Source organism: Asparagus officinalis, chromosome 5, assembly GCF_001876935.1.
Source record: "Asparagus officinalis chromosome 5, Aspof.V1, whole genome shotgun sequence".
Classification (NCBI taxonomy): Eukaryota; Viridiplantae; Streptophyta; class Magnoliopsida; order Asparagales; family Asparagaceae; genus Asparagus; species Asparagus officinalis.
The window spans coordinates 80,105,066-80,120,929 of NC_033798.1; the positions used below are offsets into that span (position 1 = coordinate 80,105,066).

General features: G+C 35.5%; 1 protein-coding gene across 1 annotated transcript in view; it reads right to left on the reverse strand.

Moving 5' to 3' along the window:
- Positions 13,531–15,864, reverse strand: part of LOC109844072 (probable transcription factor GLK1) — a 5,599-nt gene continuing 3,265 nt past the window's right edge. Inside the window, 1 exon segment of the mRNA XM_020413085.1 lies at positions 13,531–13,890. Coding sequence (XP_020268674.1) covers positions 13,744–13,890 — 147 coding nt within the window. The 3' untranslated portion in view covers positions 13,531–13,743.

Consider the following 15,864-nt stretch of genomic DNA (forward strand, 5'->3'; position numbering starts at 1 on the left):
GAGTTTAGATTTGGTACTTTGATCTAATTCGGCCTTGGATTCGCAATCTCATCTGGATCATGCTAGATTTGGTACTTTGATTCATCGTCATCTGAGTAAGTCTCCTTCCTCAATCTCTTGGGCGGATGAAATTGTTGAAGAAGTTGATTCTGGTTCTGGATTGATTCAGTCTGATTCTGCAATTGTTGAGATCACAAATAAATCTCATATTCCGGCCAATGTTCAATCTGTAGACAGTAATTCTAATTTTGATAATTTTGTGCAACCTGATAATGATGTGGATGAAGCAGAGCTTATTATTTAGGAGGATGCTGAAATCAAGAATACTGAAGCGATCAAGAAATCATTTGTTAGCCTTTTTGTGGACAATAGGAAATCTGGTAATGGTTTACCATTGAATTTTATTAAATCTGCTCTAACCAACATTGTTACATTCTCAACTGATGAATGGAAAGAGGGGTAGAATTATTGGAAACATGCTTTAATTGGATATGTCATTGGCCTAAATGTGCAATTTAAATCTATAGAATCTTATGTGAACAAGATTTGGGGGAAAATTTCTATTCCAAGAATTTCTCTAATCAAGCAAGGAATGTTTATAGGTTGTCTAAAAATCACAACAGATAGCTGATCCCCCATCAAATACCGATGATGAAAGTTACAATCTGACGACTTCTAGAAAGCTATAATTTGAAGACTTTCACGTAGATCGATAAATGTTATAATCTGACGACCTTCATAACAACCGATGAAAGCTCTAGTTCAACAACCTTCGCAATCAGCATTGGGAGTTACAATCTGACGACTCTCATAGTTTCAAGGAGACAAGATGAAGATTACAAGATGACGATCTTTGTAATGCTCCAGCAAAAGAGACCACAAATTGATGGTCTTTTCACATCAAAATGCAGAGGTCATCCTTATGTTTCACCATCAAAATGCAAATGTCATCCCTGTGTTACAACATCAAAACGCAGAGATCATCCCTGTGTTACAACATCAAAACGCAGAGGTCATGCCCACGTTTCAGAGTCAAAACGTATAGTTCATCCCCGGCGTTCCACTTAAAAACGCAGAGTTCACGGACTCAAAACGCGGAGTTCATCTCTGCGTCCCAACTCTGCGTTTCAAATTTACAACGCAGCGCGAACTGTGTGTTCAGTCACTAAAATTAGCCCAACTCTGCGTTTCAAGTCTAAAACACAGAGTTCGGGCCCTGAACATTATTTTTCAGCGTTTGACTCATTCAAAGCACGAACTGAACGGTTTCAAAACCGTTTTCCCTATAATTTGGGGAGCAGTTTAAGGGGCAGTTACACCCTATTCAGTCCCACTTAGGAGCGAATAAAGATAGAGGTTACACCCCTTAATCCCCTATAAATTGGAGTAAACTCAACTGAGTTCGGATCTTTTGGATCTTGGAGTATTTTGTAGATCTAGAGATCGGCTTCTTCGGATCATCTTCGAACTTCCTGCAGCAGATCATCTTTGAGCTTCCTATAGCAACAAAGTTCTTAGAGCATTCCCTTGGTTTATTAACCAATTTTTCGGTTCAAATCAACTCTTTTTTAAGAGTTTAAACTCGTTCTGAGTTATCAACTCGTTTAGAGTTTCAAACTTGCTTTGCAAGTTCTCCACAGCATCAAATCGTGAGAAGAAGATATCATTTCAGTGAATCAAGATGTTCGGATCATCAACGGAGAGCAAACTCGACGTGAGCATTCGAGGGAGGCACTCTATCGCCACCGTGAAGAACCCAGACTTAAACAAAGAGGGGGATTTGTATCAATTCTCTTCTCTTTTATAATCGAGAATCCAAAATATAATTGAGATTGAGAGAATAAAATCAAATACAATTCTTTCATTTTTATTTCACAAATTTTCCACCAAACAATGTTTCTGTTTGGTTTCCAAACAGAAAAGCAAATGCAAGAAGTTTTAGATGCGGGTCCTTGGTTCTTTGGATCTAGGCCAATGGTTCTTAAGCCTTGGACAATTGATATTGACATAGATAAATTCCAGGCTTATAGATATCCAATGTGGGTTCAATTCCCAAATTTGCATCTTAATTTGTGGACGTCAACTGGTTTGAGCAAAATTGCCAGTGTGATTGGTAATCCTATTGCAACTAACAAACTTACAACTAATAGGCAAAGATTGTGTTATGCAAGGGTCTTGTTGGAAATTGATTTACCTCTTATAGAGAGTTTACCTGACTTGATTGAAGTTCAAGGACCTGATTGAATAAAATACAATCAAAAAGTTATATATGAACTCAAACCTAGATGGTGCTCTGTGTGTAACATTGTTGGACATGAAACTGAATTTTGTAGGAGAAGAATTTCTAAAATGAAATGGATGCCTGTCAATAGGCCAAAGGAGCTGGTGCACGTTCCTGTTGATGTGCATGTTCAAAACTCTATGTAGGAAGGAAATGTTGAAAAAAGAACAGCTACTAATGTGCCTATGCAATATGCTAATGAAATTCAGATTGGAATTATACGGCAGGAGCATATTGATAAAGGTATCAATGCTGGTCAATCTGGGCAAAATACAGGAAAAAGTGTTCAGGGAGGCAAGAACAACAAATCTGGAACTGATATTCCTTTGCAAAGATATTATGATAAGCAGCAAGGATATGGAACTTGGGGTGTTTTTATAGGGCAATCCAGTAAAAGCATTTCAAGCTTTGAAAGGTCTACACAGCAGAATCTAAAAGCAAGTATCAGTAATAGTAAATCTACAAATGCTAAGGAATTTCTCTGCTCTCCTACTGTAAATACAACTGGTTTCACAAGTGTGAATAGCCCTCTTTTGGGAAGAAGGTCTGGAAAAAAAATACTAATGGGGCTTCTTGCATACAAACTTCTTCCTTTTCTATATTGGATCATCAGCTAGACTTAGACCCATCTTGTATTGATAGAGGGGGGTCTCTAAAATGAACCTAGCCATTTGGAGTATTAGAGGGTTTAATAAATCCTCTAAACACATGATAGCTAAAAATCTTATTCATGACTATAATCTTTCTTTCTTAGCTCTCTTAGAAACCAAAGTTGTTGGAAACAAAATGCAGGTTATTGCAAAAAGAGTAGCTAAAGATTGGGAATGGATTTCAAAGTTGTCTAAAGCAAATAATGGCAGGATATGAATTCTTTGGAACAGTGATTTTCTTATAGTTCATGCTTTATCTTCCTCTAAACAACATATGACTTGCGTTGTTGAGTCTAAAGATGGTAAACTGTCCTGTGTCATCACAGTGGTATATGCCTTAAATCAAATAGATGGGAGGAAAAATTTATGGCAATAATTGCTGGCTTTCAATCAAAATGGCCCTTGGTTGGTTGGTGGGGATTTTAATACTATTCTGAATAATGAAGAGAAACTGGGTGGTGCACAAGTTACTGATACAGACACCATTGATTTTCAAAACTTCATCAGTCAAAGTCACTTGGTCCATCTCAAGGCAACAAGGTGTTTTTATACTTGGAGTAATAAACAAGAGGCTAAGTCTATAATATGGTCCAAACTGGACAGAATGTTGGTGAATGAAGATTGGATACATCAATACACTTCAACCCAAGTTGATTTTCTAATGCCTAGCTGTTTTGATCATTCCCCTGGCTTGATAACTATAAGTGAGGATACTTTTGAAGGCAAAAGACCATTTAGATTTTTCAATAAGTGGACTAAGCACCCTGATTTCATTCAAGCAGTCAAATCTGTTTGGGACCTGGATGTTAAGGGTTATTGCATGTACAAGTTTCACAAAAAGCTTAAAAATCTGAAGCCTATCTTAAAAGAACTGAATAAAAAGCACTTTATAAATATAAGTGAACAAGTTCTGAGAGCCAAGGAAGAATTAGTTGAGGTTCAAAAACAGATAAATGAGGACCTTCTAAACCCAAGGCTGGTCTTAAGGGAAAAGGAATGTATCTCAAAGTATACCAGGTTGCTATATTGTGAGAATTATTTTTATAAGCAAAAAGCTAATATTAATTGGAGTTTGCAAGGGGATAAATGTACTCAGTTTTTCCATTCGGTCATGAAAAATAAGAGACACTCCAATAGGGTACTATCAATCTACACTGAAGAAGGGCTTAGACTTACTGAAACACCTGATATCATTGTTGAATTCACCTCATATTACAAGAGACTCTTGGGTTCTACTACAACTGTTGATGAACCTGACATGGATGTAATATCCAATGGTCTAATTCTTTCTTCAATTCAAAATGCTAACCTGAGTACTCCTGTCAGCAGGGATGAAATCAAGCATGATGTGTTCTCAATGTCTGAAACAAAAGCACCTGGCCCAGATGGATTTAATGTTGCTTTCTTCAAGTCTGCCTGGGATGTTATTGGAGAAGATTTGTATCTTACAATGGAGGAATTCTTCAATTCATGGAAGCTTCTTGGTACATTTAATTCCATATACATTACTCTGGTCCCTAAAATTCTAAATCCAAAAACTGCATCTGATTTTCATCCCATTTCATGTTACAATTTAATATATAAAATCATAACAAAAGTTATAGCTGGAAGATTGTAGAATGTCATGGGCTATCTGATAAGTGAATCACACAGTGTATTTGTCAAAGGGAGACTTATTACTAGTAATATTCTCCTTGCCCATGAACTAGTTAAACACTATGGTAGGAAGCATGTCTCCCCCAGAGCTATTCTAAATGTGGACTTAAGAAAGGCTTTTGATACTATTAATTGGGGCTTCATTCGATCTATCCTGGAAGGTCTAGGGTTCCCAAGAATTATGATAAATTGGATTATGGAATGTATCTCCTCACCAAAGTACTCACTGTCAATAAATGGTTCTTTACATGGATATTTTAAAGGTGAAAGGGGGTTAAGACAAGGTGACTCTCTTTCTCCTTACTTATTTGTAATTGGGATGAAATACCTCTCTAGGAAGCTAAGTGCTCTGAAAGGTGACAGTCACTTCAAGTTTCATCCTAAATGCTATCGATTGGGGGTTACACACTTGTCTTTTGCAGATGATCTCCTCCTCCTTGCTAGAGCTAATGTTTATTCTATAATGAAGTTACATAGTTGTCTTCAGGAGTTTGGTAGGGTATCTGGACTTGTAGTTAACCCTGCTAAATGTTCAGTTTATATCAGTGGTGTTGAGGATAGTTTGAAAAGCCAAATTTGCTCACTGCTTAATTTTCCTAAGGGGACTCTTCCAGTTCGCTACTTGGGGTTACCTCTTATGTCAAAAAGGCTATCGTACATTGATTGTTCATCTCTTATTAACAAAATTTCTGAGCAATTCCTTCATTGGACAAAAAAGAGGTATCTCTCATATGCGGGAAGATTGCAATTGATCAAATCTGTAATATTCACTACGACAGACATGTCTATTAGCGACCAATTTTTTTGCGAGAAAATTATTTTCCTCAAAAAATATCACTTTCGACGAGGAAAAAATTGTTTTCTCGGTAAATATCAGTAGGTCTTCTACGAGGAATATATTTTCCTCACAATAGACCACCTTCTACGATGAAAATTTTAGTTCCTCACTAAATATGATCATGATTTGGTCTCCTAACTAGTTATTTTATTGGCGAGGAAATATGAGATTTTGGTGATGAACTTTTTCATCGTGAAATGTACATTTAACGAGGAAATAATCATTTCATCTTTGTTGTTTTGATGGAAAATAGAGGAAAACCCGCCAAATGTAACAGCGACAAAGTATGATTTTCTCGCTGAAGATCCATAATCAGCGAGGAACCATTTCCTCATAAAAAAATCAATTAGCGAGGAAATAATAGTTTCCTCATTATTAGTTTGGCAGGAAAAAAAACCCGCTAATTTCAATGGTGACAAATTTAAGGTTTCATCGCTAAAAGTTTTTGTTTTTACGAGGAACCATTTCCTCGTTAAAAAGAACCTATTAGCGAGGAAATTATAGTTTCCTCACTATTAATTTGGCGAAAAAATTTGTAACACCCACAAAATTCATTGACGACAAATTAAAGGTTTCCTCGCTAAATTTTTTTTACGAGGAACCGTTTCCTCATTAAAAAACTAATTAGCGAGGAAATAATAGTTTCATCATTATTAGTTTTGGCAGAAAAATGTGCAAAACCCGCCAATTTCAATAGCAAAAAATTTAAGGCTTCCTCGCTACAAGTTTTTATTTTACGAGAAATCATTTTGTCGTCAAAAAGAACCTATTAACGAGGAAATTATAGTTTCCTCATTATTAATTTGGTGGAAAAATGTACAACACCCGCCAAATTCATTGACAACAAATTGAAGGTTTCTTCACTAATTTTTTTTTTTGTTTTACGAGGAACCCTTTCCTCGATAAAAGAATTAATTAGCGAGGAAATAATAGTTTCCTCATTATTACTTTGGCGAAAAAATGTGCAAAACCCTCCAAATTCAATGACGACAAATTTAAGGCTTCATCGCTAAAAGATTTTGTTTTGCGAGAAATCATTTCCTTGTTAAAAAATCAATCAGCGAGGAAATAATAATATCCTAATTATTCGTTGGCGAAAATTTTGGTGGGAATTTGGGTAAAAAAGTAGGTGGGTACTCAAAGAAAAGAGTGAGCCTCTGATATCAATGGCCTAACAAATGTCCATATACAAGTCAATAATTGTGGGTCAATTTAGATTTTTTTAATAAATGTCCAACACGAGGTAAAGCTCCGGTATGGATAGAAATAAGGATTTGGTTTGTCTAGTTGATGGTTCCTTTTTGTAGGTTTTTGCATAATTCACATGAAGATTAACAACCAATTAATATTTATTCAGGTTCAAAGTGATCCCAATGATAAATGATTGCTCACAAATCTGATAAGATTTAAACAATTTTCGATTTTTGAATATACATTTATTTCAGACTTCTGAAATTAGATTTTGTTAATAGATGATATTGACTTCTGAAAATAGATTAAACCAAACGTGCAACGAAATCTCTTATTCCTATTTGGCATAATGTTTAAGGTATATGGTGACCATGCTTCGATATCAATGGAGAATCGTGTGCGTGTGTGTGTAAATATAAACTATTTGTGATTTTTGAATATACATTGGTTTCAGACATCTGAAAATAGATTATGTTAATAGATAATATTGACTTCTGAAAATAGATTAAACCAAACATGCAATGAAATCTCTTATTCCTATTTGGCAATAAAAATATTCCTTCTAGCCTGTTCCGTCTAGTTTAGTGCATTCTAGACGAAAATTTCCGTCTAGAATGACAAACTAGATAGAATATTTTTATTTTTTTTAAAATAAAAAACAACATAAACGGAATAAAAAGCAACATAGACGGAATTTCCGTCTAGGTTGTGTTTAATAATAAAAAAACATAACCCTATTACTCTCCCCCCGCCGCCCCCAAAATTTCATTCGTTCCCCACAAAATTTCTTTCGTTCCTCCTAACCCTATCTCTCCCCCTGCCTCCAACTCATTTCTCTCGTTCCCACCCCCTCCTGAGAAAACTCCTAAACCTAATCTCCTCTCTCTCCTATGATCACAGCCGACCCCGTTCCCCCACCCCTCGACCTCCTCTCTCCCCTCGTTCCTCCTACCCGACCTCCTCCGCCATCCCTTCCTCAGCCATCCCCAGATCCAGCCTCTCCATGAAACCCCCAACAAGACCCCCAGAAAAGTCCATCCCAGATCGCTTCATAGTCCAATACCTCACCACCTCCTTGGGCTTCTCCCTTGCCCAAGCCCTCAAATCCTCAGCCAGCCTCACCCACATCAAACACTAGTAGAAAATTGACCAAACTAGATAGAACAATCTAGACGGAAAAAAATTGCTCCAAACTAGACAGAATGTGTTCCGTCTAGCCTGTTCCGTCTAGTTTAGTGCATTCTAGACGGAAATTTCCGTCTAGAATAACAAACTAGACGGAATATTTTTATTTTATAAAAATTAAAAAGTAACCTGAAATTTCGTCTAGATTGCCAAACTAAACGGAATTTCGGTCTAGGTTGTGTTTAATAATAATAAAAACCTAAACTTGTGAACCCAAAAAAAAATCATTGGTCCCGCCCCCAAATTTTCATTAGTCCCCGCCGCCCCCAAAATTTCATTGGTCCCGCCCCCAAAATTTCATTAGTCCTCCCTCCCCGCGAAAAAAAATTCTAACCCTAAAAATTTCCCTTAATCTGCTCCCTCATCGTCTACTAAACCCACACCGCCTCACTCTCCCTCTCTCCTCTCAGATCTCTCTCTCCCCGAAAGAAAAAAACTCCAGACCCACCGATCGCCGTCCTCTCACTCCTCTTTCTCTTCCTCTACCTCTCTCCGCTGACCACCGCCCGCTGTCCCCCTCCCTCTTCCTCTACCCTCTCCCCCCTGCCCTGCCGCCCTCTCCTCTCCTTTCTCTCCTCTCACCAAGCCCTCGTCACCTCTGTTCCCCGCCCTACTAGATGTGGGGAGATGTTATCTATTCATTTATTTTATGTTATGAGGGATTTATGGATTATTTTAAATTTATGCTTTGGGTGTGTTTACTGGTTATGAGGGATTTATGGGTGTGTTTCAAGCAATTACTGTAACATTTTGTTTTGATGTTACAATTGCAGAAAAAATAAACATCTTAAATATACATTTTCCTTCTTCTTCAATCTAATCAATGAATTCTTTGGTCTTTCTGCTTTAGATTTGATATTTTTGTTAGTGTGAATTGATTATTAAGTAAGCTAAAGCTGAACAAGTTAGCTTTGGTCCAATGATGTAAGTTTTGCTCGATCAACGATGAAAATTCGGGTTTTCTTGATTTAAGATTTTTTTGGCTAAATTTCTGCTCTGAATTTGATTTTAGAATGTTGTGTGTTGTGTGTAAAGCAAGATTTGGAAATGTTATTGCATGATAGCCTAATGTATTAGATTTTATTTGTGCAATATTTTGATATATACCATCTTCTAGTGGTATACCCGCTTTCTCACAGAGTGGGAGGTTGCTGTCGACTGAATCCAATAAAGTGGACGAGCCCTTTAAAGTACAGGAAGCAGAGACTGTTAATATGCCACCTCCACCTTCAGAGAAAGTAAGAGAACGATAATTTGTGTATTTAATGGTTATTTGTTATGATTTTGTTGTGATAAAATTTGTGTTATGCCAACTGCATTTTGCTTTCAGTTGCTTGTGTTGGGTGGAAATGGCTTTGTGGGATCTCATGTTTGTAAAGAAGCATTGGAGCATGGGCTGTCTGTTGCTAGCCTGAGCAGGTAGTTGCTACATTGGTAATTATAATTCGATACACTGGTAATTATAATTTGAATAGTTTCATGTCCATGTCGTCCTATGCCATTTATGTAAATGTACTAGGTTTCATGAAGAGGATTACATTTGTCGTACTTTTACTATGTTATATGATAAATTGCTCCAAGAAAGGGAAGATAGTGGAAGACTAATTATTCATTGTTTGTGACCTTAGATTAGCCTAGACTTTTGGGAAGTAGTAAGAATAGTATGGAGGTTTATATAAATAGTTTACTAGTTGCACACTGCTCATTTTTTGTAAGTAGTCTGATAAGTAGATAGATTAATATATGGATGTTTCAAGTTAAGATCAAAACTAGATTGCATAAGACTAACTGTGGGTTTCTAGCTGGAATTCTCATCATCTTTTTTGCTTAACAACAATGGGCTTTAGGGTGCAGCTTCAGTTCACATGTGACCAGTGAATTCTGAGGGCTCGGTTTGCATTATGATGGATGATTTCTGCACAGGGTTTAACTTGTGGGCTTGTAAATATTTCATATTTTCTAGCTGCAGATAAATGTCCCTTTTTTGCTTTTGTTTTTGTTTTTGTTTTTGTTTTTTGTTGCTGTCTTAAATATCACGATTGTTTGTTCTGAGATTAAGAAATTGTGGGGTTTTATCTAGAAAATGATGGTTTCTTACCATTTCTTTCTTTAGTTAGTTCTAGTGTAGCTTGAGCCTGTCGAAAGTTAGTGGCATCATGTTATCATCGTCTAAGTCTTCTTCCTTGACATGGGATTAACAACGGAGCACAATTGTGTGTTTTATAGGACATTTCAAGTCTTCCAATCGTTCTCCATTTAATGAATAGGGATTATTACTTGTTTTGAAATTTGTATTCTCAATATTCTTTAAGCTTATATGATGTACTTATTAGTCTAACATGTATAAGGCATGCATATCTGTCTTTCATTTACCATGCATATCATTGTTTATGTAGAGTTTACATGTATATGTCTGAAATTGTGAAGGTATGGTACTTCCTCATCATTTCTTATGGCTAACATTACCTTATAATTATTTTTAGAGCCAGTGATGTTTCCATTTATTGCTTCAAGCATTCTTGCTCATGCTATTGTTTTGGTGTGTTTCATATTGTCATTTACTTCTATTTGGTATCAGCTACAATAATTATTTATGACGCTTATCAAGGTCAATTAAATTTATGCAATGGAGCTAAATATCTTTTGCTTGAATATAATATGCTCATATTCTCTATTCAACTGTTTGACTTGCATTTGTTTTACGTGATGCATATGCTACTCTTAAAAATAATTGTCATAATGCTCAGCTATCTAATTGTTAGAAATACAGTTAGATTATCAACTTATTTGCTGCTTTGCAAATGTAGCCAACATGTGGTTGCAGTTCATTTAATAACTTTTTTAAACTGTATTTCATCACTACACCCTTAATATGTTTTTTTTATATCCCATTATATTTTTTCTACTTTCTAGTGCTTTGCTCACATTGAATATGATTTTCAAATGTTTTCAGGGAATGTTCTACTTGAGTTGAAGTTTACACTAAATGCTGTTGGCAATCAGCTTTGAGATTGGAATCAAGATCAAGTCAATCCTTACATCTGGAATTCTGTTTCCTGTGATAATAACCAAAATGTAGTTACACTATGAGTATCTCAAGGGTTTAATATTTAATTTTAATTTGTATTTCCTTCTATTTAGATATACTATTGTGTATGATGCGAGATGCTTAGAGATCTAATACCTGGTTAGTCTATTATTACTCCTCTCTTCTTGTAGTTAACAGCATAAAAAATGCATATATTTGTTCTTATACTTTTTTTTCTATAGAACACTTGCTTACATGGGATTTACTGGAAAATTGTCATCAAGTCTTGGAGAGCTAAAGCATCTAAAAGTTCTGTAAGTGCAATCTTTATCCTAAGTTGGGGTTTTTTGGGGTTTTTCGAGACCATGTCTTTGAATGATATGCATGCTTTTATAATATTTTAAGAATATAGGTGAAATTGATATTATTGTTCTAAAGAGGATTATATTGATTAGGTTGTAATTGAGAAGTTGCATATGATTGAACTGGATATATTTTTTTACTTACAGGATCAAATGATAAAGATGCGAGCAGATACCACTCAACCTGATGGAACTCGAACAATGACAGATGAGGAAATTTGAGCAAAAGTTCTTAAAGTCAAATCATGCTACATTAAGGGCCGTGGTTTTGGTCCTAGACCACCACCATTAAGGTTCTCTCGTTATTTGATGAGTGAAATGTCTGAAAAGAATAATGAGTTGTAAGAACAGCTTCAAGAGACCCAACAACTTGCAGGAACTCAATAACAAAAGATCGATACGCAAAATGAGGTATCCAAAGATTGGAGGAGCAAGCCAAAAAGTTTGAGAAGTTTATGGCTAATTTTTCCAGGCAACATCCATCAGCTTAGTATTCTTAAGTGAACTTAAACTTGGAGAAATGTTTCTTTGATCGTGTTGCATTTGTTATTGCTTTAGACTAGCATTGTTACTTGTGGTAGAAACTTGCTTGCTTTATTAATTTTAATTGTTTTGATGTACTATGGTGACAATTGATGATAATTATTTATATTTTGAGTTAAATTTCCTCGTCTTTGAGTCCCTTTACTAAGGAACTGTTTTCATGAGAAAAAGATACATATAATAAAGAAAATCAATTTCCTCGTTAAAGATTTACCTTTGGCGAGAAACAGTTTCCTCATTGAAAGATACTTACAACGATGAAAATAGTTTTTTAGAACTTTTATTATATATAAATTAAATATTATTCACGTATCATTGGCGAGGAAACTGTAGTTTAGCAATGAAAAAGGTATGAGATTAGGTGAGGAAAAATATCGAGGCTAAAGAGTAACAACGAGAAAAGAATATATTCATCGCAAAAAGGATTTCGCGAGAAATTATAATATTCCTCACAGAAACTTTTCTTGACCACCCTACCGCGAGGAAATGGTGACCAAAGTTTTTTCCTCGTCAACACACTACGGCGAGGAAATCTCAACTTTTAACGACAAACTTGTTCCTCGCGAATTAGCTTTTCTGTTGTAGTGATTGGGTGTTCAAAATTTCTAGACAAGTAACTTCATCTTGCCTGTGAAAGTGCTGGAAAGAATTGATAGTATGTGCTCAGCATTCCTATGGAGTAACAAAATTCACCAAGTTTCTTAGACTGATATATGCAAAGATAAAAAACAGGGTGGCTAGGATCTATTCTCAGCAAGGGATTGGAATTGCTCTGCTGCACTTAAGCTGATTTGGATGATTCATATGAAAAAGGACTTGCTTTGGATCAAGTGGATTCATGAGAACTATATACAACAGTCTGATATTTGGCAAATTCAACCAAAATTGTCGAATTTCTAGATGTGGAAACAGCTCCTGAGGATTAGAAACATGATGTTGAACAAATTTGGAGGTGTGAGCAACCTTATAAACATCATCAATAGCTGCTGCATTAATGGTAAACTTCAAATCTCCCCAATTTACAAAATGATGAATAGCTCTGCTCCCTATGTTCTCTGGCGAAGCACAGTTTGGGAGCGGTGGAATTATCCAAAACACTCATTCGTGCTCTGGCTTTCTTCTCATTCCAGATTGTTAACCCAAGACAGGCTAATTAGAATGAGGATTCTTAATGAAAATAGATGTGTTCTATGTCCTTTTGAGCAGCGAAGAGAGGAAACTGGTCATCACCTGTTCTTTGATTGCCAGTATTCAGCTCAGGTATGGAACAGTGTGATGGATTAGTTAAAATTTTCTTGGAGGTCTTGCAATTGGAATTGTTTGCTAGATTGGTATGCTTATAATCTTAAGGGAAATGGATTCATGAAGAGGATTAAGAGAATGACTCTAGCTACTGCAGTTTATTGTGTGGCAGGAAAGAAATCTGCGGCTCTTTCGTGCAATCAAAATGTCCATATTTTCAAAAATTTTGAATGAGAAAATCCCGCTGCAATTTAGAGAAAGACTTGAGAGGATGTAAATTGTATATATAGAGAGTGATTGTTCGGATCCAGGCAGATTGTAATGTCGGAGTTCTTGATGTTCTACAATGTTTCACATGGTGAATGAATAAAATTAATTTTCATTGAAAAAAAAAAAAGAATATGAGATGTAGAGGATCTGTACTTGCGAATGCCTACAACATGCTAGTTTGGGAATGGAAATACTATTAGAACCACTTCGATATGTTGGAAGTGGTCTTATGACCATTCATCTCCTGGATTAATTAATAGATCATAGCCGCGCGCAAGGGTCAAGAAAGATGCTTAATTATTTACTCTCTGACACATAATCATTTTTACAGTCTAAGAGAGACATAAGAGTACTCCCATAGGGAGAGAAGCTAGCTTCCAACGAAAACATCAAGATATAGACAGACAAGTCGACAGGTTACTTGGTCTCGCTAGCTTGACCGTATATATACGATAATAGCAGTTTGATTTATCGTATATACGACTGAGATATAAGTACTACTTTGGTGGAGGTACTTTTGATATCCCTTGCATCTGTAACTCCACCAATACGCCATCAAGTGACGGAGGCTTCAATCCAAGAGGCAATGGTAACCATGGCTTTGCTAATACGTCTCCAATAGCTGCATCCACCCTCTCCTTCGACTGATGCATATTTTACAACACAAATCAAATCAACATCAATAAGTTTAAATTTATCAATTACATTTAGTACTTTATATATATAAACATTAAATTTTAGATTTCTAATTGAAAACACGTGTCGATGGAGACGATGCATTAATTATCAACTATATATATCTAGAAATAAAATATCATATGATTTTAACATGGGCATATTAAACATGAATTAGTTGCGTATGGACCTGATGTTCTACTACACAACTGTGGACAGAACTGTTGTAATTCTATTGGTGCGGATAGACCTCCGAATGGGAATTTTTTTACTGGAAACTATAGTACAGAGGGTCTATCCACAATTATATATCCTTAATTATTATTCTAAAACTATTAATAACTATCTTAAAAGTAGGTGAAAATATCACAATTTTTTTTCTTCAAATTAATAAATATTTTCGAGCCCAATTTTCATTACTCTCTTTTTCCTCAGTAGCCTATATTCTCATTGGTCCCATAAGATATAAGAACATCTGAATATAGTCCCTAGGAAAATGAAGTTAACATAACATATTGTTATAAACTGACTTTCCTAATTGATATACTGATTAGTAGACAGTTCAAGATTAATACCCTAACTAATATTCTCGTGCCAAAAAAGGCAAGGACCGAAAGGACAAGACCTAAATTGGACGTAGCGAGGCATTAATTTCATGCATGCATTCTAGCCAAACAAAATGAATTGCTTCCACCTCATCTCAATTTGAGCTCATTATGGTGAAAGTGACACTGACAGTACATTGCAAGGTGAGAGACAGGACTCAGATGGTACCACTCTCCATATTTTGTAAGCTTGCTCATGGTATATATATGTTGGCCCTAAATAAGTAAAATAATAATTACTTTTTGCGGTAAAATTGATAGGATTAAAATTTACCAAAATAACTTAAACTATCTATATATAGAGAATATTGGCATGTTATTAATTATATAGACAAAGTGAGCGAAAATTTCCCAATAAAATAAAATAAAATCGGCTAAATATTCATATTGGTATTTTAATTCCACCCTTTTTACCAAAAAGGTATTTTAATTAGGCAAACATGCTTTAAGGTATTTTAATTGATTCAACTTACCAACAAGGCCATTTTTCTCGTCGGCGACCAGTTTTCCGGCAAGAACTCGTCACGTGCGTGACACATGATTACTTAAACTGATTTTTAGCTGCTAATGTGGCACGTATCTGTCCTATTTTGGGTGAATTGGGATTTTTAGAGGGTTAATTCCCGCCTTTAAACACCGTCACGTCAGAAAATCCGTGCCACATCAGCAGCTAAAAAACAGTTTAAGCTATCACGTGCCACGCACGTGACGAGCTCTCGCCGGAAAACTGGTCGCCGATGAGAAAAAGGGCCTTGTTGGTAAGTTGAATTAATTAAAATACCTTAAAGCAGATTTTCCTAATTAAAATACCTTTTTGGTAAATGGGATGGAATTAAAATACCAATATGGGTATTTAGGATTCGGATCCTCTCCACTACAAAAAAAAATAGTGGAGGGACCACTACATAATCACAGTTATTGATTATCTAATTGATGGTTGTGATTTTTTCTTTTAGTGCAAATTAGGAATGAGTGCAATACACGGGGTATGGTAAGTATTAGATTTAGATCGTATTATAACCGTCTACTAAATAATCAACGATTAAGATTAAAAGTAGTGGTCTCTCCACCACTTTTTTTGTAGTGGAGAGGATCCAAATCCAATAAAATCATGTTATTATCACGTGGTGACTTTCACTAACAAAAGTTAATTAGAAATGGTAGTTTAATGAAAAAATTAGGATAGTTTTTCTCTAATAACAAAACTAAGTAGTCTAGGATATATAATTTTCTACGAAACCCATAATAACAGTTTGTAGCAGTTTTGTGAAATTATCTAAAATTAAATATCATTAAGGTTTTTTTTTTTGTTTAATCAAACAAAATATAAAAAACCCA